Source organism: Agelaius tricolor, unplaced genomic scaffold (genome assembly GCF_023055355.1).
Source record: "Agelaius tricolor isolate 1412-34295 unplaced genomic scaffold, bAgeTri1.0.p SCAF_5, whole genome shotgun sequence".
Taxonomy (NCBI): domain Eukaryota; kingdom Metazoa; phylum Chordata; class Aves; order Passeriformes; family Icteridae; genus Agelaius; species Agelaius tricolor.
In genome coordinates, this window is record NW_027269265.1 from 20,657,781 (window position 1) to 20,685,307 (window position 27,527).

At 33.4% G+C, this 27,527-nt stretch overlaps 1 protein-coding gene across 2 annotated transcripts in view; it reads left to right on the forward strand.

Moving 5' to 3' along the window:
* The window catches only part of CEP128 (centrosomal protein 128), a 102,377-nt gene that overhangs the window by 27,204 nt on the left and 47,646 nt on the right, over window positions 1-27,527 (forward strand). For both annotated transcript variants that reach the window (XM_071426689.1, XM_071426688.1), the window contains 8 exons: window positions 658-790; window positions 2,512-2,672; window positions 7,308-7,658; window positions 9,876-10,526; window positions 14,340-14,504; window positions 17,336-17,509; window positions 19,070-19,129; window positions 20,806-20,998. In XM_071426689.1, the coding sequence (XP_071282790.1) occupies window positions 658-790; window positions 2,512-2,672; window positions 7,308-7,658; window positions 9,876-10,526; window positions 14,340-14,504; window positions 17,336-17,509; window positions 19,070-19,129; window positions 20,806-20,998 (1,888 nt within the window). The remainder of the gene's footprint in view (window positions 1-657; window positions 791-2,511; window positions 2,673-7,307; window positions 7,659-9,875; window positions 10,527-14,339; window positions 14,505-17,335; window positions 17,510-19,069; window positions 19,130-20,805; window positions 20,999-27,527) is intronic.

Genomic DNA, 27,527 nt, shown 5'->3' on the forward strand with positions numbered 1-27,527 from the left:
GACTGAAATAACTAGGGAAGGGGCAGTTGGCATTCTCATCTTTTAGCATTATTTGTTTGTCTTGTGTATCTAGCAGAATACTAGTTTTGAGTTAGGTATATTACTGTTTTGAATTTAAATTATTGTGAATGACATATAGAGTAATATGAATTAGAGGTATTTTTCTTCAATTCAACTTCAGCACGTTGGATTTTCACTATTTTCCTACATGTTGTCATCTTTTTAAGTCTATATGATATATGATAGAAAGGAAAAATGTGAAGACTTCTGTGTTTCTTATGAATAAATACATTGTATTTTTAAGAAGCACAATTTAAATAAAACATTCTGTATATTAAATTTGGATAGACATTTTCACTAACTATGAAAAAAGACAATTGCAACATATAATATGATAGCATTTTGTTTGGTCTAGAGAAATTAATGCTCATCTGTGGTCAACATAAATGAAAAGGTTTCCTTTAATTTTGAATAATCAATTTGTGGCCTGTAATTAGGAAGTAGTTTGTCTTTTTGTTTTCCATCTGCAGTACTCTCAAGATGTATTTATAAATATTTTTTGTGTGTAATATTTTTTTACCATTTAATAGAAGTATGCTATTTTTGTTTTTTGTTCTGTTTTTCATTGAACTTTTGATGCTTGTGCATATATTTTAGATTGAGGATCTTCGTTCTCAGCTTTTGAGAGCAGAAGAAGACCGTGTAGAATTGCAACATCAAATCTCTTATGCTGCTATGCATCGCCAGAGCTATCAGGATGCACAAGATGATGACAGGAGAATTAGAGCAGGTACAGCTAATATTTTGCACTGGAGACCTGCAAGCTAGTTAGTGGGCATGGATATTAATTTTATCTTAGAATTGCAGTCTAATTCTTCTATTGTTTTGACAAAACCAGCCAATTAATTCCTCAGATTTAAGTTAATACATATTGGCACCTGAATATTAACAGACAAATAGCAATGACAATTAATTTATGATAAAATATTTTGATTTGTGTGGTTAAAACTGATGAGACAATTTCAGCAAACTGAATAGTGTTTTTACAGAAGAAAAACGTGTTTTATTTTTAAGTAATAATTTCCCAGAAAACTGGCATTTCAGTCCGTTTGCAGTTTGAATTCTGCCATCTTGAAAATGATAACAAGAGTCATTGATGAGGTAGTTTATAAGGCTGATGACTTTCTGGTAGAATTTTTAAGCTATGTGTTCCTGAGTGGTTTAGAAAATTTTTCTGTATGATGCAGTCAGAGCTTCTGTTTGCACTATGTTAGAGTTTTAGAGTTAGAATAGTTTTATTTACATGACAAATGCATTAAACAATTTCGAGATATAATTGCATATTAAATTACCACTTTAGCAAGGTCTTCAATTAATTGCTAGTTATCTATCTGTATTTAAATTTTTCAAACATAATCACATAGGTATTAGAGAAAGTCTTTATCTTTCTCCTTATTAGCATAGCAATGTCTTACTCAAGGTAATAGAGAAATAGTGACTCTATTCTAGAGTCCAGTGTCTATGGGACTATTTAATTGGTTTGGCTAATGACATATTTTCTTAATTCAGAAGCTGAAGTACAAAAATATCTTGGTTTTTAAAATAGGACTCTGACTCCATGTTTTACAAACCTCATACAGAGCACTGGAAATGGGCTTAGCTTCAGAACTGTAATGCAAAATAATAATTTCAATAGTTTTTTCTCCAGTCATGTTAATGTATCTGCTTAAAAGTTAGTTTATTTGGAACAATATGCCTTTCATATTAATAAAAGCATATTTTAACTTTCCTATTCATCTTCTAAATCAAAACAGTTGTAAAAATATGAGGAAAATTTTAATGTGCTGTAAGTGTTAAAATACATGCATACATTTGTATAATTTTTGCTGTTGTGTTTCACCTTGCTGTGTTATTCCTGTTTCATCAAAGATATATGGGAAGAAGACGAGTAAAGATTTTTTTTCCTTTTGTCTCCAGTAGTTATTTATGGCTTAAGACCTTTGAATTTCTGATTGAGAGAATTTATAGCTTACTCTTATCAAAATCTTTGGTTGTAGTTTCAGGATTCAGACATAAAATTCACAGATAATGTGACTTTCAAATTGGGAGGTATTACTCTGGTGAGATAAAACCTTGGCCTTGAAAGTGATGGCCAAATTTCATTTACACCAGAACTTCCCCACTGTTTCTTCCATCCTATTTTATTTTATTCAGTTTTGCTGCGGCTTTTGTTGTTTTGTTTGGCTTTTTATTTGAGGGGAGCAGCTGTGTGCAGGGGGAAGAGTGGAAACCCCTATAAAATGATGGAAAAGTACTGTTTTATTGTTATTAAAATGTTATTAGCTTATGATACAGGTATACAATTTTTCACAGATATTTTGGTGAAAATCAGTAGTTGTAGAATAATCTCAAGTGGAGAAACAAATTGCCAAAAATTAATTGAGATTAAATTAATTTACCATGAGTTGGTATTTCTACTGAATGTGTTGCTCTGTTCTTGCTGTTTTACAGTAGCTGAAAGATATGAGAGAGAGAAGCAAGATCTAGAGAAACATATTTTGGAACTTAAAGCAAAGCTGAGTCATAATGCTGTAATGTCAGAGGTAGAAGAACTGAAGAGATGTATAGAGCGTAAGGACAAGGAGAAAGCACAGCTTGTGATGCACATACAGGTAAGTTGGGTTTTGCTGCTTTTTGCTTGGTGGCATTTTTGTTTTAAAATAATTTCTTATCTGTTTAACATTAGGTGATGTATCAGATTAGAGATTGACCTTTAAAACTAAGAGTAACAGTCATGCTTATTATTTATTGTGTGAAGAACTTCGAAAAGTGATTTGAATTTGCCAACTTTTTTCCTCTCCCATGTAATACTAAAAAAGGTATTTGCTGTTGCCCATGATTCCATGGTTTGGATTACTTCTCTTTCCCATATGCAAAGAAAAGTTGATCTGATTTTATCAGCACTTACTGTTAATAATGGTTTTTGGAACTACTTTTATAAGGTAGTACTTACTTTCTTATTCCCTATTCCATCATTCCTCAGAACTGAAGTTCAACTTTAAAAATTGAAATGCCTTGTTCTATGAGAGAGTGTAGTAGAGTAAAAAAGTAAGTCACAATTTCCCTTTTTTTAGTAATTAAATGCAATATAGTAATATAATCATAAGTATTAGTAGTCTTCTTTATGGTAAGCATATCATAATGTTTAATGTGATTCTTTATGAGAAGGATGAGAGCAGCCTTTTGTACGGGAATTTTAGTTAGAAGACTTTGACCATAAAATGAGATCCAAGTAGGCAGTAGCCTTCTTATTTAAAATGGGGAATTTCTGTGTTTTTTGCTCTTGCCTAGATTTGTCATTGGTAGTAGAATGGCTGAACAGTAACAATTTTCTTCTGTCTGCTGTGACTGTCAGGAGAAAAAGTCTTTGCAAAACCATGTGTATTATTTCAGTAGCCAAGGATTTCACTTTTTGTTCAGCTTGTATTTTGGCATTCTGTAAGCAAGGAATTTTGGATGTATTTTCCTAATGAAGGTACTTATCTATGAAATGATATTGCATATCTTTGGAAATTCAAATGCAGGAATTGATTTTTTTGTCTTCATAGATTTACAGGACTATACTCTTCAGTTTACTTCTCTTGCTCCTTTACCTTGTCAGTTCTCTTCTGATTTAAATCAAATTAATACATCAAATTACATTTGGAAAAAAATGGCCTTCTGAAAATATGTTCCTACATGCTTTATGAAATTTGGTTATTGAATAGGTTTAAGAGAACCTAAAGTGTTTCTGTAGAGGGTAAGATGAGCAGAACTCATTTCCTTGTGTCCATCAGCATTTGTATTTTAGCTGGTTAATAAAACCCATGAGTAACTGAAAACATTCTGAGTTTTGGTTTTGTTGTGCCTGGGAAACTAATTATTTTGGTGACAGGAATTAACGGGGTAAGAACCCGCATAAACCCAATTATTTTAAACTTCTGCTTGTAGAACATGCTTTCTTAAGGGTCAGAATGATTTTATAATACTAATTTCCTGCCCTGAAAATACTCATGCAATAGTGCTCAGTTGGGGTCATTGTCATTTCTCTGAGTTAGAAATCTTTGACTTCCCTCATTTTCTCAACAGAAAATACTTTGTACTTCTTATCTGCTTCCCACTGCCGTTCTCCTACAGGGGCAGTAACAGGAAAATAGCTAGTGTGTTTTTCTTTTAATGAGACATCAAGGAATGCAAGGATGTGAATTTCTAAACTTGTGTACTAACAAAGCATTTTGTCAAGCCTGTTCTGACAGCTGCTCCTATCAGATAGTCTGATTCCCAGTTGGAAGTGACCAGTCATGTTTGACTTGGGTGTGATTTATCTTTGTTTACTGGGGAGAATCTAACTTGCCTCTGATGTACATGTGATATTAGAAATTTCTTTTGATTTATTAAAATATCATTGTTTGCAACAATTTGAGTTGTGTGTGTTGTACATTTAGCCCCCTACAGTTGCCATAAAATCACAGTGTGGTGTAAAATGGACAGGATGAAAAAGGTTAAAACATATTCTTAAGCTCATGTTTAGAAGTGAGTTCAATCTTAGTTCAATTAGATTTTAAATGTAATATTTATTTCAGCTACTCTAGTTTACATAAGGGAGTGGTTGTGCTATCTTCCAAATGTTTACAATCATCTTAAATTCATTTTTCTGCATGAAGCCAAATAGATATGGGGCTGTTGTGTCTAACTATTAAGATTTAACTATTATGACTAAGAAATAATTAAAGTGCACAAATTACAAAGATGCTATACCCTACTTTCTGTGTAAGTGTTTTTAGACTCTTTAGAGTTTTTTAGACTCTTTTAGCCTGGAAACTTGTTTGATTTACTAATTACTCTTCATTTGGATTTGGTTGTTAGTATTCTTATAGTATTGTCTAGTACAGCAGTCAGCAGTTTGTTAAAATATTTCAGTTTTTCTGAGGGAAAATTATCGATATGCCTAATTAATGTTAGAATTCTTCAGTAATATAAATCTTTCAGTTTGATAAATATTGATTCGTATTCTCACTAAAATTTACTTTTACTTTTTCCTCTACAAATGAAGCTATTAACCAATTAAATGCCAGTAGTGCAAGCCCTTATAAATTAGAAAGAATTTTGGCAACTGCACCCATGTTAACACAGAGATACACATTTATCGCACATAACTAGGAATTCAAAAGTACAGATCAGTCCATTTGGGATTCCTGTTTTGATATAGAAACAGAGTGTGGAGGTACTTTCTCTATCCTCTTGCTTTACAGCATTGGCTTCATGAAATATTGACTTGCTATTATGCTGTTTTCTACCTGATTTCAACTGTTGGGTCTGTGCTGGCTTAATTCTTTCAAGCAAAGTGCAAACTCTTTGCTAAGGTTTATCTTATTTACACATATTGTAAAAATAAAACATTAAAAGTCACTTTATATTGGTACATCCATGTCAAAATCCAGTTTTCCTCCTCATGCAAATAGTTCGTGTTGATAAATTAGTTGCATCGAGGTAAATAGCTAAAACAAATGTTCCTCTTTTTTATTAGACTGTAAATCAATAAATTGGAGGTTGATTTACTTCTACACGATAAGGGGAATGTTTACAGTTAATTGAACGTTATTTTATGTGTTTAAGATTAGACTCATATTTCATTAAAAAGTTTGTGGGAGCGGTAGTTTTGTTAATGAAGTGTGTACTCTGGGGAAATTATATATAAATAACTATTTTTTAATGGTGTAGTGTTGAGTACTACATCAATTTACTCTGACATCCTCTATGGTCTACAGAAAGACATGAAATAGGAAGTGATAATAGCATGTGTAATCATGACTGAAAAAATGATGACCCATTTTAGAAAATCTGTGGAAGGGTAAATGTAATATCTGATTGTATTTTATGAGGCTATTTTTAACTTCTGCTGTACTCAATTTAAATCTTTGTCTTTAAAGAAGTATGTTAATCTGTTTTCATTGGAAATTTAGCTTGTCTTGATTTAAATTTTGCTAGTTGTAGGTTATGAGCTTGTTTTGGTTATCTTTTTAGTACAGCAAATACTATCTCAATGAGATTGGTACAATTTGCTGCCTCCCAGGAGATGTTGGCCTGGTTTGGACAGAGAAAAAACCCCCAAACTAACAAATTGACAAGGAGAGAGCCCTTACCAACAAACCCAAGTCTCCCTCCTTCCCCCAACCTTGTGGAAGTATCTTTGTCTAAATAGTCATTCTATATCCATCTGTAAAGTTGACCAATCTTTCATAGATAAAATAATTTTCCCTTGTCCATTCTGAATTGCGGTCTGTTTATTTCAGGCTACATCCGCTGGTTTTTTTCAGTCATTCTGAAATCTAATCCTCTTAAAGGTATTTCAATCCCCTGAGGCTTGATAATATGTTTGACTGGCTATAGATCAGGTCTATCAAATTTATCTTTCATAATGAAAAGGCTGAATGGTATGAAAGCAGTCTAAATAGGCCCAAAATGCAGAATACTAATGTGAATTTCTCCATCATGATCTCAGTAAAATACAATTTTGCTAGTGTACCTTCAAAAACTGATTTCTGACCATGTCCTTTCAGAATGTGTATGGACACTATTATTCCTGAGTTTCTTATGAGACTGTTCAGAGAAATATGATTTGAGAAATACAGAATCTTTTATTTTTAAAATGTGTATTTTCAATTTAATTAATTTTTGAAAGGCTTATATATGCCTCTTACATTTTCAAACATCTTTGCACTTTGTTCTAGAAGCATTTACCAAGCTGCTGTATTCTCTTTGTATTCAATGCTATTAAATATACCTTTATTTAGCACATTGTTTTCATAAAGGCAACCAGCATAAAACTGGGTAACAACTAGCTCATAAACTATAAATTCCAGTTGTTGTGGTGACTGCTGTTTTTTCCTTAACAGTTCTTCTTTTCCTCTCATCTGTTTACATTAATCTCCTTATATCTTACTATTTGACTTATTTCTTATTTGTGTAGTGTGTAATATATAGCCAATGATTGATCTCAAAATACAGAAAAATAACAAGAACAACTAGAAGAGGAACAAATGCAGAAAGACTTGAGTAGTATGTATTCTATGTCTTGTGTTGGAATTCTTTACCCTTGCGGAGGGAGAAATTCTCTGAGCTAACAGGACTTTCCTTGATAGTCAAGAAGATCTTTTATGCTGTTCATATTTAATAAAAATGTGATTTAATGTTGCTTTATGTTATTTGATCAAGTTTCATACTGCATATCTTTAGAGAATGTTTGTATTTTGCTATGATGATTCCAGGTGTTAACATCTGACCTGGAAAACAGGGAGAAGCAGCAGGAAAAAATGCTGGATCAGCTAAAGGAGATACAGAATTGCTACAAGGCTTGTGAGAGTGGACGCAGACAAACTGAACTCCAGTCTGCTGAGTTAGCTCAACAGGTTGAAGAGAGTACCAAGGAAGCAGAACGGTATCTCAGTGAGTTCAAGCACTCAGAGGCACTCAGGCTGGAGATTGAGAAAAAAAGAGAAGATTTGAAGGTGAGAGCCCAGGAAACCATCCGCCAATGGAAATTGAAGTGTAAGAAACTGGATCGTGAGGTAGAAAAGCAAAATCAAACTATCAGTGAACTGATGGACAAGAATAGTCAGGTAAGATTTGTTGATTTTTTTTGGTACCCTTTCCCTTTGTTTTAAAAATTAAGAGAAGGAGTCTATATGCAAACTGACTTAAACTGCTTTCTGCTTTAAGTTCTGGACCTCTTCTGTATAATTTTCAGAACTTTTTCTTTAAAAAATCAAATTGAAAATTGATTGTGTAACATTTCTGGGTTTTTCATTTGTCTTTGTTCAGTATGGCAGACCACTTATTCCTCTTTTTTTTCTCCTCTAGAGTTTCTCAGGAAAAAACATAGTTTTTTTTTGGTTTTGACTTAAAAGAATTATTTGTTCAGTTGCTGACACTGTTTTAAGGACAAGCACTCACATCAATGCTAATGTTTATCATCCTCTATCAGAATAATGGTAGAAACCACCATTCCGTTGGCAATGAGTTTGTGGGTCTATTTTCCAGTGGCTGGGTCAAAAGTTGCTTGTTTCTATAGTGGCTGATACAGTGCTTAACTCTATGCTGTGAGCATTTATCTTAACTTACATGCACTGCTGGTGCAGTCTGTCATATTGTATGGCTTTTGTTTTACAGTGCTATACTCTCTTTTCACGTATTTTCTCATGGCATCCATCCAGTTTAAGTTACTGAATGTGATGGGCTTGAGAGGGCTCCATCCTCTGTTTTGTTTTGCTCAAAGATTGAGGTTTTCAAGGGCTAAATGGGATGCAGTGGTGGATGTCTATTAATCCTGTGTTGTTTCTCATCCAACGATCTGTTCTGAGATTGGTACATGAATACAAGCATGGTCAAAGCACAGGTGAAGTCACAATGGGGCTATTACTGAGTTGAAATTAATAAACTGTAGCAAAACTAAACTTTGATTCCTGGTGTTGCTATTTCTCTCCTATTGCCTATCATATTCCTTACTTTTTATTATTATTTCTTTTTTCCATGCTCCAACAATTCATTCTATAGTAATCTTGTATTTGTTAGCCCTAGTGCTTGTCTGGGAAAGTAAGATTCTTAAACATGTAAGAAGTTGGTCAGTCTTGTGTAAGAAAATGGAGATTGTAAGGAGAGGAAGAAAACCTGAATCATTTAAAAATCATTGGTGTCTATCAAATGGACAAATAAGAAGCAAAAAGTAGAGACAAATTGTGAATAGGAAGCAGTAGTTCCCAAAAAGGTTCTGGAATCACTCTTCTTGTAAACACATAGGCTGGTCTTTGTAGAGACACTTGATAACACTTTCCATGTTAAAATTTTCTTTGTTATGTAAGATTCTTTAATATGGATTTTACCTCTTTTTATGTGGCACATGCGAAATGCAGTGGTTAAACTTTGGCTTAAGCTCCATTTAAGAAATACTGTCAGTATTTGTTTTTACTTTTAAAGTGGTGACCATCCTGCCAACAGGTTTGAGGTAATTGTCTGGTGAAGAAAGCTTCTTTATTTTAAGATATAGGAGATCAAATGAACTTTGTGTCATTGTGAAGGAGAAAAAAGTACAAACAATGTTTCATGTTCTCAGTATAAAGTTGGAAGCAGTTTACTTATAGGGATATAATCAATCTAGATGCAGCATTTAGTATAAACTTGAGGTAACTAGATGAACATAATTTAACTAGCTTTGAAACGCAGGCAATTAACAATTGAGACAAAAATCTGTAAAAACAATAAAGGAAGAAATGGCAGTTTGTTTTCTTTGATTTCTGTTAGAAGACCTCAAAGGGTTGATGGAAAATTTTCAAAATTGGTTTGCAATCATAGCTTGCAATTTTGAGATTTTTGAAATATTGGCAGACAAAAAATATGCTATACAAAGATTGTTTAGGTTTCATTCTTTTGGAGTTACTGGGATAATTTGGTTGAAGTTTTGCCCATGTGGTTGTCCTTAATATTGTTTGACAGTGGAGTTTCTGACATCTTTTGAAACATATGTTCTTTAAATTATGTAATGTAGAAAACATACTCAAAGCAAGTAACTTATAGGTTGTAGTTTGAAATTTTACAGAACTATCCCTATTTAGAAGGCTATATAATTTAAGGACAAGTCCAAGTTTGAGATTGCACATGATCTAAAGTGTGTAAATTTAAAGAAACACTGAGTACATTTGAACTGAGTTCGTAGCAAGCAAAAATTTTATATTTTCACGTACATATGTTAATTGTTCCATATACATTCCTGATGTCTAAGGATATCCTTCCAACAATTGTCTTTAATTACTTCAGAATGGATTTTTTTTTTTCTTTCCTAGGCCCTTAAAGAAAAAGATGATCTCAAAAGTCAGCTTCTCTCAGCTATAAATCAAATAGAAAACCTGCGGAAAGAGCTGAATGATGTGCTTACAAAGAGAGCCCAGCAGGAAGAACTCCTTCACTGTAAAGAGGTAAAACTGAATGAAATGGAGTCACACCAGGTATCTCTTGAAGAAGAGATCAAAGAAGTTCAAGGTACTGTAAAAAAATTGGAGAATGAGTTGAAAAAGCAAGTCTTTCTACAAAAGCAAATGCAAGCTGAGAAGGAGCACTTGAAGACAGAACTTGCAAATATTAACTTGTTTCATAAAAAAGACCAAGAACGACTCCTAGAAATGCAAGCAGATGTGAAACATTTAAGTGCTGTACGTGTGGAACTAACAAACAGAATTGCAGAAGAGGAGAAAGCCAAAAAGGAATTACTTAAGAACCTCTCAGACCTCCAGAAACAGCAGGAATCTAGTCATGAAGAGATGATTTCAGCTAACAGGCAGCTGAAGATGGAAAGAGAAGTTCACCAACAGGAGTTGGCAGATCTTAGATCAGAGTTACAAAATGTGAAAATCAAACATGAACAAAATGTTCAAGAGCTCCTGAAACTCCTTAAACAAGAAAAAGATGATGGAGAGGCTCAGATTAGAATGCTAAAGGTACTTATTGGAAAGAATTCCAATGTCAGATTTTTCCCCCTCCTCCCACACACCCCACACACAGCCCCTGCTACTGAATGATGAAGGTAATAAAGCATGGGCTTTAAAGCACTTAACACACATATTATTGCAAGCCATTGTAAAAGTTTAAAGTTCAGGGTAAAAGTGTTACAGTACCAGTTTTAGGTCAAAATCTTAGTTCAAAAATAGTAAAATAGATATGATCAAAATAAAAGGAAATTTATGATGCTGTAATGTTTTAATATGGCAGGCAGGTGAAGTCCCAAGTGACTGGGAAGGGGAAGCATTGTACCATACAGTCATCCCAGGACACCATCTTTTAAAAGGGTAGAAAGGAGGACTGTGGGAGCTACTGGCCAGTCAGCCTTCTCTCTTTTCCTGGGAAGATCATGGAACAAAACCTTTTAGAAGCTACACTAAAACCACATGGAGGACAGGGAGGTGATTTGAGACAGTCAGCACAGCTTCACCAAGGGCAAATCGTGTCTGACCGACCCAGTGGCCTTCTCTGATGGCGTGACTGCATCAGGGGACAGGGGAAGGGCTACAGATGTCATTTGTCTGGACTTTTGTGAAGTGTTTGACAGAGTGCCCCACAACATCCTTCTCTCTAAATTGGATAGAGATGGATTTGGTGAGTGGACTGTTAGATAGATAATAAATTGGCTGAATGGTCCCATTCAGAGGGTTGTGGTCAGTGGCTCAGAGTCCAGATGGAGTCCTGATGTACAGGAGTGATGAGTGGTGTTCCTCAGGGATCTGTGTTGGGACTAGTGTTTAGTTATGTAATGTATCATTCATGACTTGATAATAATTCTTAAACAATTGGTAACATGGGAACCTTTAAGTGAAGAAAGCAATAAAACCCCCCCTAGGTGGTTGTTAGTAGAAGGATCATTAAAATCAAATGTTTTGACAGCAGTGCTTAACATTGTAGACCTAATTTTTAGTGTGTACATCGTTATTTAAGTGGTCTATCCAAAAGTGGTTTTTTCTTTAGCAATGACATTGAAATTAAGAGTTTCCATTTGATATCAAGTGAGAAGAAGGAAAGTGTATTCTGGATGCAAATAAGAAAAAATAAGTTGATTGTGACTGTGTTTTTCTATGAAGCAGCAAATCCTACTGTTAGGACCTTTTTATTTTTACTGATTGTTGAACCTAAACAGAGTATTAAAAAAATTCACTTCCATATTTCATTTACAGTTCCATGACTTCCCCAGAATCATAAATCCTAAATATATTTTTTAAGAGCAGAAGGTTTGAGGGAGATGAATTTTCTAAGATATTAGGGTAGGCAAATTTTTTAGAAGTATACAAAGTGATAATGCACAAGATTCTCTTAATTAAGAGACTATAAGTGAAAAAAATCAGAAAATCACATGCGTCTCTAGGAAGATCTGATGAGAACATGTCATCCTGCAGGCGATTTGGTTACTTTTTGTCTGAACTCATCATTACATTGCATTTGGATTTCAATTTTATGGACATACTTTTCTTCTAAAGTAAGGTAAACTTCACATACATTTTATCTTTTTTTACCCCCCCCCTTTTTTTTTTTTTAAGTATTTTGTTCTTAGAGTAGTGTTTGGGGAAATCCAACAGAAAAAGTTGGGTTTTTTTAACCTATTATTTTTTTTTTTTCCAAGCTGCTAAGATTTTGTGGCTAGCAACCAGTTGTCTTTTACTGTTACAGTAATAGTTGACCTTATTTATGCCTCAGCTGTGTCCAACCTTTGTAACTGTTTTTGGAAAGGAATATACATATCCTGTCCAAAAATAGTTAAAGCTTTAAAAATAAAGGTTGGTTGAGGGAGACTTGAGGAGTGAAGGGGAATTTAATATATTTGTAGAATCCAAAGCCTTAAAATTAAAGAGGATGCATTTATGAGTTACTTCCAGGAAATCAAGGGTAGAGAGTTCTGTATTTAGAGAACTAACTTCTGCACAGATTGTAAAAAGAAGTGACTTTTGATTTTAGTTGTTCTTTCCTCTCTTGCCTACTCTGTATGGTACTTTCTTCCCCACTTTTGCCTGGTTTTCTGTAGTGCAGCACTGGACTGAAAAACAATTTAGTTAAGGATTTTTTGGGGTAGGAGGGAAGGTACCGTAAGAATATTGTATGATGGAAGAGAACTGGAGAAAAACAGAGTTTTTTGAGATACCAGTGTTAAGAAGGATCTTGCTGTTTCATTACTGAAGTTCTGATGCTTAAACTTTTAATTTGGTTTCTCTTAGAACATCCTAAATGATTCCCAACCAATGCTCTATGATGTCTTATTTAGTATTTAAAAGGATTGATACACTAGGCATAGGAAATCAAGTGGTTTGCTTAGTGATCCCCATTTGGCTTTGTGCTCAGAAACTCTGGATCTGTCACCTAATTTTAAAACATTGCTTTAAAAACATGCTTGTTAGAATGATAACATACAAAATTTCCTGCTGCCTGACAGTATGGAAGTATTTGAAGTATTAATCTTTAATCTAAACTTATAGAGGTATGTATCTATACATATTAAATTGTGTATATGTGTATATTTCTTTTTAAATTAAATTTCTGTTTTCTATACATTTTCCAATTGTGTCATCTCATTTTCCCCCAAGAGTATTAAATGTTAAAATTGGGTTCAATAAAGATCAATTAAAATATAGTCATATCTACCTTGTCATACTGGACATTAATAAGTATTGACTTTCTCTCTGTGTCTCAAGGGTAATATAGGTGAAGGATTTTTTTCTTGAAATGTCTCCATCTGCATAGATGTTATAATGCAATTACTTTTAGTAGGAACTGAAAAGTTGATTTTTATAAGCATATTCACAGAAAATGTTTTGGGCATTGTAGGCTTGTCTTTGTGGTCTTAAATCTTTGTAGACTGTGAATGCCAAAGTTCTTTCTCAAATTGTTCTTTGGAAGAGTTTTTGTAATCTGTTTAGTGTCTAAATTAGTGTCTATATGTAGTGTCTAAATTAATTCATAAACCTTCTCTCCTTACCCTTCTTCCTCATAGAAGAATTTATATATTTATAGTGTATTTGGGAAATAGAATTTTTGCTTTTCCTCAGAAAGAAATTTACTTCCCAAGTTTATTTTTTTGTTTAACTGCATCCCTCACGTTATCTAATCTGAAACTGGTTTTGAGGAATGTGTGTGTTAATTTGCTTCTTTGTTGTATTTTTAAAAATTTTTTAGATATTGTGGAGCATTTCTCAAATCTCTCATTTTCAGTCAATTATTTTTTTCACTGGAAACAAATATACATTATTTACTCATTGTTTTGGGGCTTTCTAGATCCTTACATGTTTTCTTCATTTTTCTTTGCAAAGTTTCACGAGTAGCATTAATCATACAAAGTAATAGCACTAAACCCACACAAATCTAGAACTTAAAAATACTAAATCTTTGCTGTTGTTTCCTTGCAGATATAAATTTAGCACTGGTTCCTGAAATTAAATGAGTTTTAGACTTTCTGATTCCAAATTATTTTAGTAATGGAAAAGCTGCATAAATACTAGGCTTCTCAGGATGATGTAAGCTGATGAGCATAGCAGAGCTGAAATGAAGAACCTGAGACTTCTGTTTTCTGCTTTTAAAGCCCTGTATGGTTCTGCAACTTTGTGATGCATATTTTTCATGTTCAGATAAGTAATTGCACTTAGTAGAACTTAATTTAATTTTTTACATTTATCATTTGGCAATAGTGTTCCACTGATATCAAACTTTAGAGTTTGGATGTGTTTTAAAATAACCCATACAGTAACTTTGTAATCTTTTTTCCCCTTTACCATCAGATGGAACTTTTAGAAGAGAAAAACATAGTCAAGGCTCAGTGTCGACAGCTGGAAAAAATAAAAGTTGAGTGTGATAAATTGACAGAAGAATTAACCCAAAATGAGGAAGAAAATATAAAACTGAAACGGAAATGTGAGTTTGTAAAACAAGAACTGGACAAAAAGGTAAAATTAACTGATTTTAACCATGATTTGTTTCTCTGCTGATAAATACCTAATATAAATGATGGATTATAGAAATAGATGGTAAACCTAAAAAACCCGAGCCTGTATGTATTAAAGAATACACCCAGTTGTGCCACAGTACATGGTTTCTTTATGAATGAAAGAAGACAAAAATGCTTTGGCTGGATTATGAATGGTATCCCTCCAAAGATTTGCTTATATGATTTAGGACTAGAAATATAAATCCTTTTACTTGCCTGATGTCTAATGTAGGTAACCAACAAATGTTTAATCAGCTACTTCTAGTTTTCTTCATATTTTTCTTCAAGATGCAGTGGAACTGTGAATAATTTAGAAATAATTTGAAGTAGATATGCAATGTAAGCATAGTAAAAGAAATTCTAAGTAATGTTGGGGTGGAGGATTTTTGGTTTTATGGGATTTTCTTTTATAGTATAGAGTTAGAAAAATGTTAAATTTGGCATTTCTTTAGCTTGCTAAACTATCAGGAAGTGGTTTAAAAGCTCAACTTGTCAGACTAGTAAAAAGTACTTAAAATGAAAATTCAAAAATGTGTTTTTTCTATGTTGGCATTTTAGTTGTATAATATCTATCGTTAAGAAAATGTGTTTATAGGAATGTACATAGGCTTCTGTAGTCTGTTGTGTATTAGCTCCAACCTTACCTAATATTGGGAAGACACTTTTTGAATCAAAATAATCTTTTATCTCTAAATTGAAAAAGATCAGAGAAGGTTTTAAGCATGCAATCCTGTGGTCTCAACTTTTGCAGGTAAAGGCAGATGGAAACTTCTATTAGCTTGCATTAATGGTTAACTTAAAAGAATAGTTGCTATTTTGGTTTTGTGGATTGTCAAAAGGGATGTTAGGATGGGGGAAATAATATTACCTCTTCAGAAACCTCATGCTAGCATACAATTGTGGCAACACAGCAGAAGCTTATTCTGTTACAGAGTATTTTATTTCTTTTCCATGCTTTTTTATACTTTTAAAATTCTGTTCTTAATGCAAATTCTAATTCAAAGGGGCACAGGTATTATAGCTAGCTTAGATTTTTTTTTAATGAAAGGTGAAGGAGCAGAGCATAATGGTTGGTTTCTTTCCTTTTCCTTCTGTGCACTTCTGAGTCATTAGTGACTTTTTTTCTCCTGTAAGCTCTGGATGTAGAATGATAATGAATGTTGGCACATTCAGAAAATCAAGCAGATAAATAAAAAAATAAAATTATGTGTTCTATTTTAGTCATGATCTTTGGGAATGAACTTTGATGTGTTGGAATGCATTCAGTGAATAGTGGGGTAACAGAATACAGATACTGGTAATATATGCAGTGCAACCTTATTGCTTTCAGAATACTAGTCTAGGTCAAAACTACTATTTCAACTCCCATCTTTCAACACCCATCTTTATAGTACAGAAATACTGGAATCTGTCCATCTTAAAAAATCTTATGACTTCTTCAGTTTGAATAACTACTGTCCCAAGTATTTTTGTACTAGTTAAGTGAAAAAATCAGACTGCTTATCAAGTATTGGTGTTTCACATTTGTAGGCCACCTACATTAAAACACCTGTTTTGCTAGTAGAAATAAACACCTATACGTATATATGTATACAACCTGCTGAAAGGAGATAGCAAGGTGGATGTTGGTCTTGTCTCCTAATTAGCAATTAGCAAGTGATAGGACAAGAGCAAATAGCCTTAAGCTGCGTCAGGGGAGATTTAGGTTGGATATTAGGAAAAATGTATTCAGACATTGGAGCAGGCTGCTTAGGGAAGTGGTTGAGTCACCACCCCTGGAGGTGTTCAGAAGACATGTACACATGGTATTCGGGGATATGGTTTAGTTTTTGGCAGTATGGGGTTTTTAGTTGGACTCTGAATGATTCTGTGATTCCATATATATCCCATTCATGGAACTTGGGTGTTAGACATTACCTAACTCTGCATTGGTGTCTCATAAGAGCAGTGTATGAAGACTTCTAGCAAATAGACTTCAAACAGTTGTACCTTGTCATTGTGGAGGTCCACAATTAATAAATTTTTGAAATCCTTGCTGTTCTCACCATTCTTGGTGCAACTCACAGTTAAAGTGTTTGCCCTTTGCTGCATTACATCCTCCTGATCTCAGCAGCAGACAGGTGTGTTTCCATTTGACTTACAGGATAGGTTTTTCTATATTATTTATAATGCATAATTCAATATTTTGTATAATCTAGCAGCAGTTTTGCTTGATTTTATGGTGGCTCTATCATAGATATAAAAGAAGATAATCTGAATTTTAGAAACCTGTAATATATTTAATCAACTTTCTGACATTAGCTGATAACATAAAACACTTTCCTCAGTGCCACTCACTCTCCTATGAGATATTCTTTGAGTAGTTTTCCTTGGAGGGCACACTGACTGCAATAAAATTTTCCTTCTGGGATCTCTCTTCTGACGGTAGAGATTACATGCCTACAACAGATTCAGGGCAAAAGATAATAATGGGAGTATTTAGTCTGGGCTCTTTTTCTACTCATGAGGAGATTTGTATTAGAACATCTATTTTTGACTTTGAAAATAGGCTTTATGATTGTTGAGTTTGGATTTGGTAGAAGTTTCTTCATAACTGATTTACAGGATAATGAGGAGAACCAAGGGAGGAACTTACAAGTGCTATTAGAAGGTATTATTTTTCCATGGCAAGCAGTTGAACTTAGCATGACTGAGTATGGTCTGATTATGAGATTGAATGATACATGGCTGATGACATGTATTATTAATGCAATTACTTAACTTTGTTTTGTTTTTCCTTTTTCACTCCAGGAAAAACAGATCAGCAATGAAGATCATTTGAGAAAGATGAGTGAGGCCAGACTGCAGTTTAAAGATCAGCTACGTCAATTAGAAATGGAACAGCAATCCATTCTCTCCATGATAGGAAGTGAAATTGATGCTGCTTGTGAAATCTTTTCTCGGGACTCCATGGAGAAATTCAAAGTAATTCTAAATTTTAAGTGTGCTGCAGGTTTTGTTCTTTTCTTGATAAAAATTTGTTTATCAATTGTTTATCAAAAATTTGTTGTCATGCATTGTTTTCACTGTTGCATAGATAATCATTCTGACAGAATTATGGGTATTTAGCTGGTACAGAGGGACGTTGCTATGTATTATGGGATACTATGAAGGACTGTCCATGCACTAGTTGGTACTACTTCCTTTTTTTTTTTCTTTTTTGAGAAATAGTTCTTTTGTTTCTGTGAAAGGACCTTTTAATAGCCGAAGTTTTGAGGTAGGTTTTCTTAGGCCATGTTCCTAGAATTGGGAAATCCTTAAGAAGGGCCTAAAATGCTTTTAAAACTGGGAGAAAATGAAAGAAATTTTTTTAAAAAAATCACTTGGATGCTTTGTTTTTTTATGTAGAGAACTGAATACTGAAAATGGAAAGAGTTTATACCCTCCTCTTTTGAGGAGCAGGTCCTTGTATCCAGAAAACTCAGACTCAAATTTTCAGGAAACTGGTAGCTTGCTGGAATTTTTATTTTGCTACTTCTCCTGCAACCCCTGTCTCCCTGTAGCTTTTCTTCTGAGCATTCTCATTTGCTCCCCAAGTACAGAAACCAGTCTTGCTCCCTCCATATGATTCTACATGACTGATCCTCTTAAGTCAACATTGTACATTTCTGAGAATAGTGAGAACAGACTGTCTGACTCAGCTTGTCGCCACACTTACAAGTGCTTGACCTAGTGGCTTTTTGGCCTTAGCTACAACCCAGAGTACATTCAGATTACATATTTTTTTGTGTCTTGCTGTTTAAACAGAAAATACTTTGTAGCTCTTGGTCATTTGACTGGGCTGCTTTTGAAATAGATTTTTTTTTTTTCACGATTGACACCGTTTCTCCACTTATACATGGAGTTGGGGTATTGCAGCACAAAACTAGATGAGAATTCTAAGAAAATGTATTTGACAAACAAGCTTTCTCCTCTGTATCCTTACAGATAGGTTTTTTTTTTTATTAAGTTTTATAATCTGCTGTAATTGCCAGATTTTGGATCATTGAACCATGCCTTCTTGGACTTGTTGCTCACCTTGTGAAGATTTTTTGGTTTCTGGATAAGGTTTTGCAGATCCCTGTTTATACAATTCTACTTGGTTTCTTATTGCTGGCCAACTTAAACCAATTCTGAATGTGAGTTTTTGACTAGACAGTTAATGTGAAAAAAAAGTTAGTTTTGTGGTCCTGGTATGAAATTTTATTTTTTTTAAAGATAAACGTCTTCTTTTATAATATTGTTCCTCTGCCTAGTACTTCAGGTATTGCTAAGGTTTCTAAAAAGCTTCACCATTTACTTCAAGAAGTTGCCACTGCAACTTGGGTAAGCAGGAGGAATTTGATGGATAAATATTTGTATTGAGAGAAGTCAAGCACTAGGCTTAATCTTCCTTGATAAGAAATGTATTTCTTTGATGAATTTCCAGTAAGCAGAAAAGACTTTCTTCCTTCTATGCCTAATTTCCGTTTTATGTCTGTTTCTTTGTCACCTGCTTTTTCATAGGCAATAACCCTTACACCAACAGTACTGAATGATCCTCATCGCTGGTTAGCAGAAACAAAGGTAATGGTCAAACCTCCTGAAATTTTACTGAGTAAGCTAATATTCAGCATTTGATGATGTAGTGGGAGGTGTCCCTACACATATTAGGGAGTTGGAACTAGACTTAAGGTCCTTTTCAGCCCTAACCCTATATTACACTTGAGTGAGGGGGTGAGTCTGTGAATGGATGGATCTGGTTTAGTCAAAAGTCCATTTAAAATGGCATTTCAAGGGTAATAGAAAAAATACAAAAGCATTCCTTTGGCAATTATTCTGATATTTCCAGACTTTTATTTCAACTGATAGAATAATTCTCCAAATGTTTCTATTAACAAGAAATAGCCATCTCTATAGCAAAATAAATAGCAATGCTGTTTTCACAAAAAAAAAAGGCATTGAAGTAAGAGCAGTGATAGCCTTTAGATCTGGTTCAAATTTTTTGAGTAAAGCATGAGAATGCTCTAGTCAGCAGGTTAAGTTTCTCTTACAGCATTATCACAAGGCTAGAAATTATTTTAAATAAGGCCGGTATTTGTTCACTCTAAAATATATTAGATTGGATTCTTGGAAAATGAACGATTTTTCTTTCCCCATTGAATCTTTCAAATCCTATAATATGGGGGCACACATGCTTGAGAACATCTTCGAGGTGATGACTGTAACTCATAAATCTTGCCTTTCATTTTGCAGCTTTCCTCCAGCTCCCTTAGCTCATACACATAGCACACTTCTTACCCAATATCTTTTAAAAGTAGTAAATTTCTCATGATTAAAATAGATCACAAACTGTGGAAGACAACTGGTGGTTTTGCTTCACATAGAAAGGTCAAAGCCACAGGAGAATTGACTTAAGGAAAAAAAATTGCAAATGTTTGCATGTAAGAGATTATTCATGGCATGTGGTCTGTGTAAGACTTGTAGACCAAGAAAGACTTCCACCATAGATAACAGAAATAAGATTGGAATCAAAGGAGAAATGTTACGGAGGAAGTGTTTTCTTCATTTGAAAAAGTGACACTGACATATTATTAAAAAGAACTTTCAAAGACCACCTATTAATACTTTGCAAATCTAAGTTTGTTTAGCTGCTAGAGGGAAGTTTAGAATGAACGACTGCTTAAAGTGCCACTTCTATTTTCTTTTGTTTTTAAATCCTGTGTGAAAGTTTCCATATTGTATTCCATTTAATCACTTCTAGATTTACTAAATTGATCACAGTCTTATCAATGAGATCTTTTTCTCCTCTGAGAACCTTAAATATTGACTTTTGCTGACTAGAAAGGATTGATGTCACTTTTTTAGAAAGGGGAAATATTTTTAAATTCTGCCAACATTAAAATGAGAGAAAAAGGTACTCTGAAAGGAAGGCCTATCTCTTGGTGTCTATGTGTGCACTAATTCAATGTGAATTTCCATATCTACCCTAGCAAATTCATGCTTCTGATTTAAAAGAAATAAAATAATATAAAAGAAAATCACTTTTCACATATAATTATCAACCAAAATATGTCCTTTGGGTCTCTTGAAAATCAACTTATGTTCTTTTAATATATCTGAATACCCTCTGTTATTATTGTTCAGATAGCTACAAATGAGTAATCTGTGACTCCAAAGATCATTTGGTCAGTGAACATTTATGTCCTCTCATTTTTATTAGAATTCTTTACTTTTTATTGTACCTTTTGTTTTAAATGTAGACTAAGCTTCAGTGGCTCTGTGAGGAGGTAAAGGAAAGAGAAAGTAAGGAAAAAAAGCTGCGATGCTACTTGCTGCAGAGCCGAGAACAGCTCAAGCACTTTACACAGATAAAGGAGACTGAACATCAGTCTCTCTTTAAACAGATAAAAAACCAGGAAAAACTTTTGGAAGAAGTTCACAGAGAAAAAAGAGGTATGTTACGGATTCCTTTTTTGTTAATAAAAGGGATAAAGAATTTAATACTCTATTAATTATAATTTCCATGGCACAGTCATTTTATCAACTAATTATTTCAAACTGCAATGGGCTAGTGCCAACCAAGAATAATGTTTTGTTTGTGGTTTTTTATTTTCCCTTGCTGACAAAAAAGGCAAATGCAATTAGCTACGTTTCAAACCCATACAGTGGCTGAGTAACACACGAGTTTACATCATGCACAGTGGATAGAGAAATGATTTCCTAGCTGTACCATCTGGGACATTGCACGACCTGGGCAAAAAGAGATTATACAAGAATCTGAGGCAGTCTGAGTTAGACTGCTATTGCATAGCTCACTGTGTCATGGTACGATCTTTCATTGTATTCTGTTCCCTCAGTTTTGGAAGAAAGGTGTCACCTTTTAGATTTTCTTCAGAAATCTTGTTCCGGCCTTTATTCAGGACTCCATACTGATAGAACTGGGCAGAATAAGTATTCTCTTTCATTATTTTGTTCATTGTCACTTTGTGCTGATTAATGTAGATTCAGATAAGTGGAAACTTTTAGTAAATGTAGTTACAGCTTCTAGCAGTTGACTTATTGAAAACATTTTGTGAATTGCAACAAAAAACAAAACTGCTTGGTTTTGGCAAGAACAAAGTTAATTCTCTTCCTAGTAGCTGAAATGTGCTGTGTTCTGGTTCTAATATGGATAGTAATGTTGAAAACACACTGATGATTTAGTTGTTACAATCTAAGTCAAGCAGTTTTCAGTTTTCCATGCTCTAATAGTGAGATGGTGTACAAATAACTGCAAGGGAACATGGGCAGGCCAGGGGAGCTGGCAAAGGTATATTCCATGTATTAGACTATTATTCCCAGTGTACAAACACTGGAGAGTTTGGGAGGAGCCAATCACAGCTGGAGAAGGGGCTGGACATTGCTTGGTGGTGAGCAGTGATACTGTACATCACTTGGGTTTTTTTTTTATTTTATTTCTATCTTTTTTGACATGTGCATGTCATGACAGTGCATGTGAGAGTGTATGCAAGAATAATGGATTTACAATCTCCATGTGAATTAATTGGTTTGTTTTACAGTCATGTCAGCTTAGATTTTTCTTTTTAATTTGAAAATTATGACCTTCATCATACCAAAGCAGTTATTTCTCAGAAGTTGCAGAAGGTAGAGAAATAATGGAATGCATATCTGTTCATCTGAGTTTTGAGTACTGTCGTTCACTAAGGGATACATGTAAATGTTTAAAAGGGGTTTTTATTTAAAAAAGGGTGCAAGACAGAGTCTGACTGTTTTTATAATTGGAGCGAATACTCTTACATACTGAGTGAGAAGCCCAGCCTTGATTATGAGGCAAGTAATACAAGAATGTAAACATGTAAATAGTTGAATGGATAAATGACTTGAACATGAAATTTGGAAAAGCTACTTTCCCAGAGGGAAAAAAGAAAACACAGCTAAAAGCATAAAAAAGGTGTTAAGCCAAAAGGAGAAAGCAATCCATCAAAATGATAAAAAATTTAAATTAAGGATACAGAATGCTGGTTGGCTTTTCTTACTTAAACATAAAAAATGGAAGTATTTACACAATACTAAGGCACCCAGTAATGAAATTACAGGCAAATCCCAGGTACAGGAATAAAGCAAATGAAGGCAGAATGTATTTAATTGATTAAAAAAGCCCTTCACTTTATTTTTTTCAACACCAAAGTATCCTTTAAGGTATTGCTAAATGAAATAGATATTAAGTCAAATTTGATCAAATGGATGAAAATATTTTCTGTTGCAATGATGTGGATTTTAGATGGAGCGTTTTATCAGATTCTGTGATAACCATGAATATCCATGGATGTGGTTGACTGTCCCCCCCGACACAAACCACTTATCTAAGTATCTGATATAGTCTGAAAATAGTCCATTAATTTAAGTTCATATAAATCAAAACTTAGGAAAATGAGACAGAGAAATTGTATTCTCAAGAAATTGATTTTTTAATTTCCTTTCTGTGGATCTGTTGTAATTTATTCATGGAGATTTTTGGGGAGAAAGAATAAAAATAGAGATTTATGGTGGACATATCAAAAGTAGGTGGCATAAATATTTAAATTGCTTTGTTGATGAACATGTTTAAGGAAATTTTATTAGCTTAAATAAATTTACTAAAACTTTTAACTATGTGTTTTTTTGTCTTTTCTCTTCACCAAGGCATTTGTAAATAGCTGGGATATTGTAGGGTTTTAAAACCTACTTACAAATCTCTGTAGAAGTGTTAACATTATCACAGTGGTACCTGTGGTGATATGAACTGGCTGTCCATGTGGTATAATCCTGACAAATACAAGTAAGCTAACACAGAGAATCATCAATGAGAGAATATGAATGAAGCAAAATGCAGTTGTGAAGCACAGAGTTTCAGGATTGTTTACAGAGTAGCAGAAGTTTCATAGTTATCTGGAGATGCTTCAAGATCAGCTACATTTGTCTTCTATTCTTGATAAGAGTATCATGATGGTAAGTTTAGAAATTCAGAAGTCTAGCAATATTTATAAATACAGAAGAATTGAAGAGGATGTGACTTCTGATTTCAGGTTTGCAGATTGGTACTTTGGATGCAATTCACTACTTAACAAGGTATTTATCTAGCATCTACACAATGGGATATTTCAGTAACAACCTGGATTCTGTGTTCATCTTGGAGTGATTTTGGTCTTAGAATCTAATTTATTGCACTAGGCATTCATATGTTAAGGAAATAGACAAAGGTCTGAGGAAATAAAATACATAAGTTCCCGTTTTTTAACTAAGAAATTAATTTGCATTCTGGAATCACTGAGCATGTCATGGTGTTCTTAAGAACAATTTAAAAATTAGTTCAGCTAACAAGAATTTTATTTTTATTATTTTTTTGAATGCCATTGTCAGCAATTGTACCCAAGACCTGGCACAAATTTCTTTCATTTATTGTATTTCTATATGATCTAGTCAGATGGTGTAGTCTGAAAAGCTCATCATTCAAATCAGTGAAAGTCTGTATTTGATCCTGGGTGGACCCAATGGTTTTATAATCTCAGATATACTTTAATTGCCTTTCCAAGAAAATCTTGGAATATATTGACATGTACATAGGTAGACATAATATGTTATATAGTGGTGGACATGAAGTCTGCACAGTTCTCTTGTTTTAGGATAATATACTGCTACTTCGGGGAAGACACAGACAGTCAACAAATAAATGTTTAGCAAAATAAGACCTGACATATTTGGCAAGACCATATCTGTTCCTTTTTTAATGAAACAATGTTAGTATGGCTGTAGTGATGTAAGAAGAGGAGGTGCATTGCTTGCATTTACATGACTGATTTAATTTATCTCAAAATATTCTGCAAAAACTGTTTTACACCAAGTCCCAGTGATGCAGGACGTATTCTGTATCAATTCTCAGTGTCTACTGAAATAATGCTCTACAATTACATTTGAATTATTGTATATTTAGAATCTCTTATGTAAGTATAACATTTATACCTGTACTGCTATGTGTGTATATATATATATATATATATATATATATATATATATATTTATACTGCTAAGTAAAGCTTAGGAAGTTGACAGCTGTAGTCCTGAGCTGTGATAGACTAATGTTAGATGCCTTTGTCACAAGTACAAAACTGTTCTGGGCAAATGTGTGGTGTTTTTCTTTATGTATTGAGTTTATCACTCATGCATTTGTCATAGTGCATTGTCTTATATTTGAGGATACAAAAATCCAATTTTGAAAGACTTATATTTTAGCTGGTTTTAGTGGTGGTGTCAGCTCTATGAATCATACAGTTACCTTTAGTTTCGTCACTTTAAACAAGTAAAATTTGTGAAGATTTTGGGAAGTGATTCCTGAAGCAAGACATCAGTTTATTTTGATTTCTTTTTTTTCTGTTAGGCTCAGACAGGATTATCTGTTATTCAACTGCTGTGGATAATGTAAACTCAAAAGAGCCTGGTATATTAAAGTAGATTAAAAATGTAGGTAAAACCTTGCTTTGACAAAACCTAATCTTTCAAATTATATTTCTGTTTTTTCTGTTTTAAGTCAGGAAGTCCAATTTTTGTTTGAGCACAGAACACTAAAGCAGAAAGAGTAAAGATTTAAAATAAGAAACAGTATAGTACATTGAATGTTAATATACTGACACTGAGCAATCTCTGCTATTAAACTGAGGAACGGGATGAGATTGGAAACCTGTGAAAATCAAAACAGTGTAAAATCTTTCTATTATGACCTACTATGTTTTATTACATAGTAAAGTACATATGCTGTTTTGAAGACAACTTTAAGCCTGAATCTGCCCTTTCAGCTTTGATCCTTTCTTTTTTATTAAATTTCTTTTTCTCATATATTGCACGATATTGCCCTTGTATGAACAAGAGTCCTTTCTGTGGCGACAAGAAACATCACAAGGTATTTTCAGGTCATCTTTTATTGAACAGTGGATGGGAGCATCAACTAGAGAGAACACTCTTTTAAGCATACATACAGGAAGGAATCTGAAGGATTTCAGAGAAACTTTTCATAGTACTTGGTTTTCATAGTGAGCTTCAAAATTCATGAAGTTGAAAATCATTCCTGTTGAAATAATTTATTTCTTCTTAATAGTGTTCTTGCCCTTTAAATAATGCTTGGTTTTTTTAATGTGATGGGGGAAGGAGGAGGGAGGACTTCTAAGTTATTTTTAAACTTTGCCAAAATGAACCTGCGTTCAGAGTCTTAGAAGAATGGAAATAAGCCCAAATCATTTAGAAATCCTGCCCTGTGGAATTTTTTAAATCGGAAAACTGGAAATAGACATGCATTGCTGTAATTATTTATTTGTTTTCTGGAACCATTTTCATTTGACATTATCTTTTTATGCACTCATAAAAATATGGCTGCCATTGTAAAAAAGAGAAGGTAAGAGATGGGATCAAACTGTACCTAAGATGTTTTTAAGATTTCCTTTGATTTCTTTTTTCTTTCTAAATCACATACTTTAGATGATTATCTGAAACTTATGTACAGTTTTTTGGTGTGGAAAGCATGATGAGTCCTTTAAGTTAGTGAGTTTGTAGTGCTCATTAACAGTAAGAGACTATATTTTTTAGATTTATTTCTTGGTTTACCTGCACATACCAGAAACTAAACCAAAATTAACAAAAGTAACCAGGGGGATGGGGACTCAGTGTATATTAAATAATTAAAATATATTATTTCATTTTTTTCCTTCTTTTGTGAATTATGACTTTTTTCTTTAAACCAAGCTAAAATAGCTGGTGTTCTATGATCTAGTGGTTTTTTGGGTTTTTTTACAGCTGTTGAAATGATGGCATTGGACTCTTTATAAGCACAATAACAGCTTAACAGTGATTTAACACTATGTAATAAAGAGAATCTTGTAATAACTGTACAGCTTTATCAGGACTCCTTGAATTAATATGAAAGGTGCTGTGATGCTTTTAGGTTATGTACTATGTTTCTATACCAAACTGATATCGCCATTTTACGGCTATTAAATTTTAAAAACCCAACCAAAAAAACTCTACTCCAAGCAACATAGGCACTTGCACACTTATATTGAATTCAGTATTTTTCTGAGAAGTATGTAATAGAAGCATGCTATCTGTCATTTATTCTTCTTTAGGTAACAATGACATCCTGAAGAAACTCATCAATATCTGAAGAGATGTCAGTTTATTTAAATAATATGCTGTCTTATAGGAAATAAAACTGAAGCAAGGGCTCTATGTTCCTCTCCTGTTGTGCCTATTCCTTTGGTCAAAACCATCTTAGTCTAAAATACAAATGAATCATGTTTGAAATTTGAACAGAAATGAAAAAAAATGCTATCTATGATTTGGTATAGTAAAGTTTTTGAAATTAAAGAAGTATTCAAAATCTTGCATCTTTCTATGTCATAGATTCAATGTCTTTCAAAATCAGTGCTTGTTGTATTGGTTTTGCCTAGAATTTTTCAGGCTGTAATAGAGTATGATTTTCAGTGTAGTTCATTGCTATGTTAAAAGCTTTTCTATCCTTTCAGCTAACAAGATATCTAAGATCCTTTTTTTTCTAAAGTGAGTCCTAATGCTCTGGTGTATTTGGAAAATTGAAGTTTAAGTGCTATGTCAGTACTAAAAAATTCCTCACTTTGATAAAGGAACTTCTTGTCAATACCAAAAAATTCCTCACTTTGAGAAGAATTGATCATCAGTAAAACCAATTCTTAATGTTGACTGTATACAACAAAATAATTTTAATTACAGAATATACATTTAAAGTGAATTCTTGGAAAAAAAAGGAAGTCTAGCTGGTTTTGGATTTTTCTGTATAAAAATTAAATTAAATAAGTGGAATTTAATCTGTTTGCCCATTTTTTTCCTTCTAGTGGGTTAAATATGACAAATTCCTGGGTTGGATATTTACTCTGATCAGCATGTTCAGGGTAATAAATGTCTATATCTAACATCTTTTTTT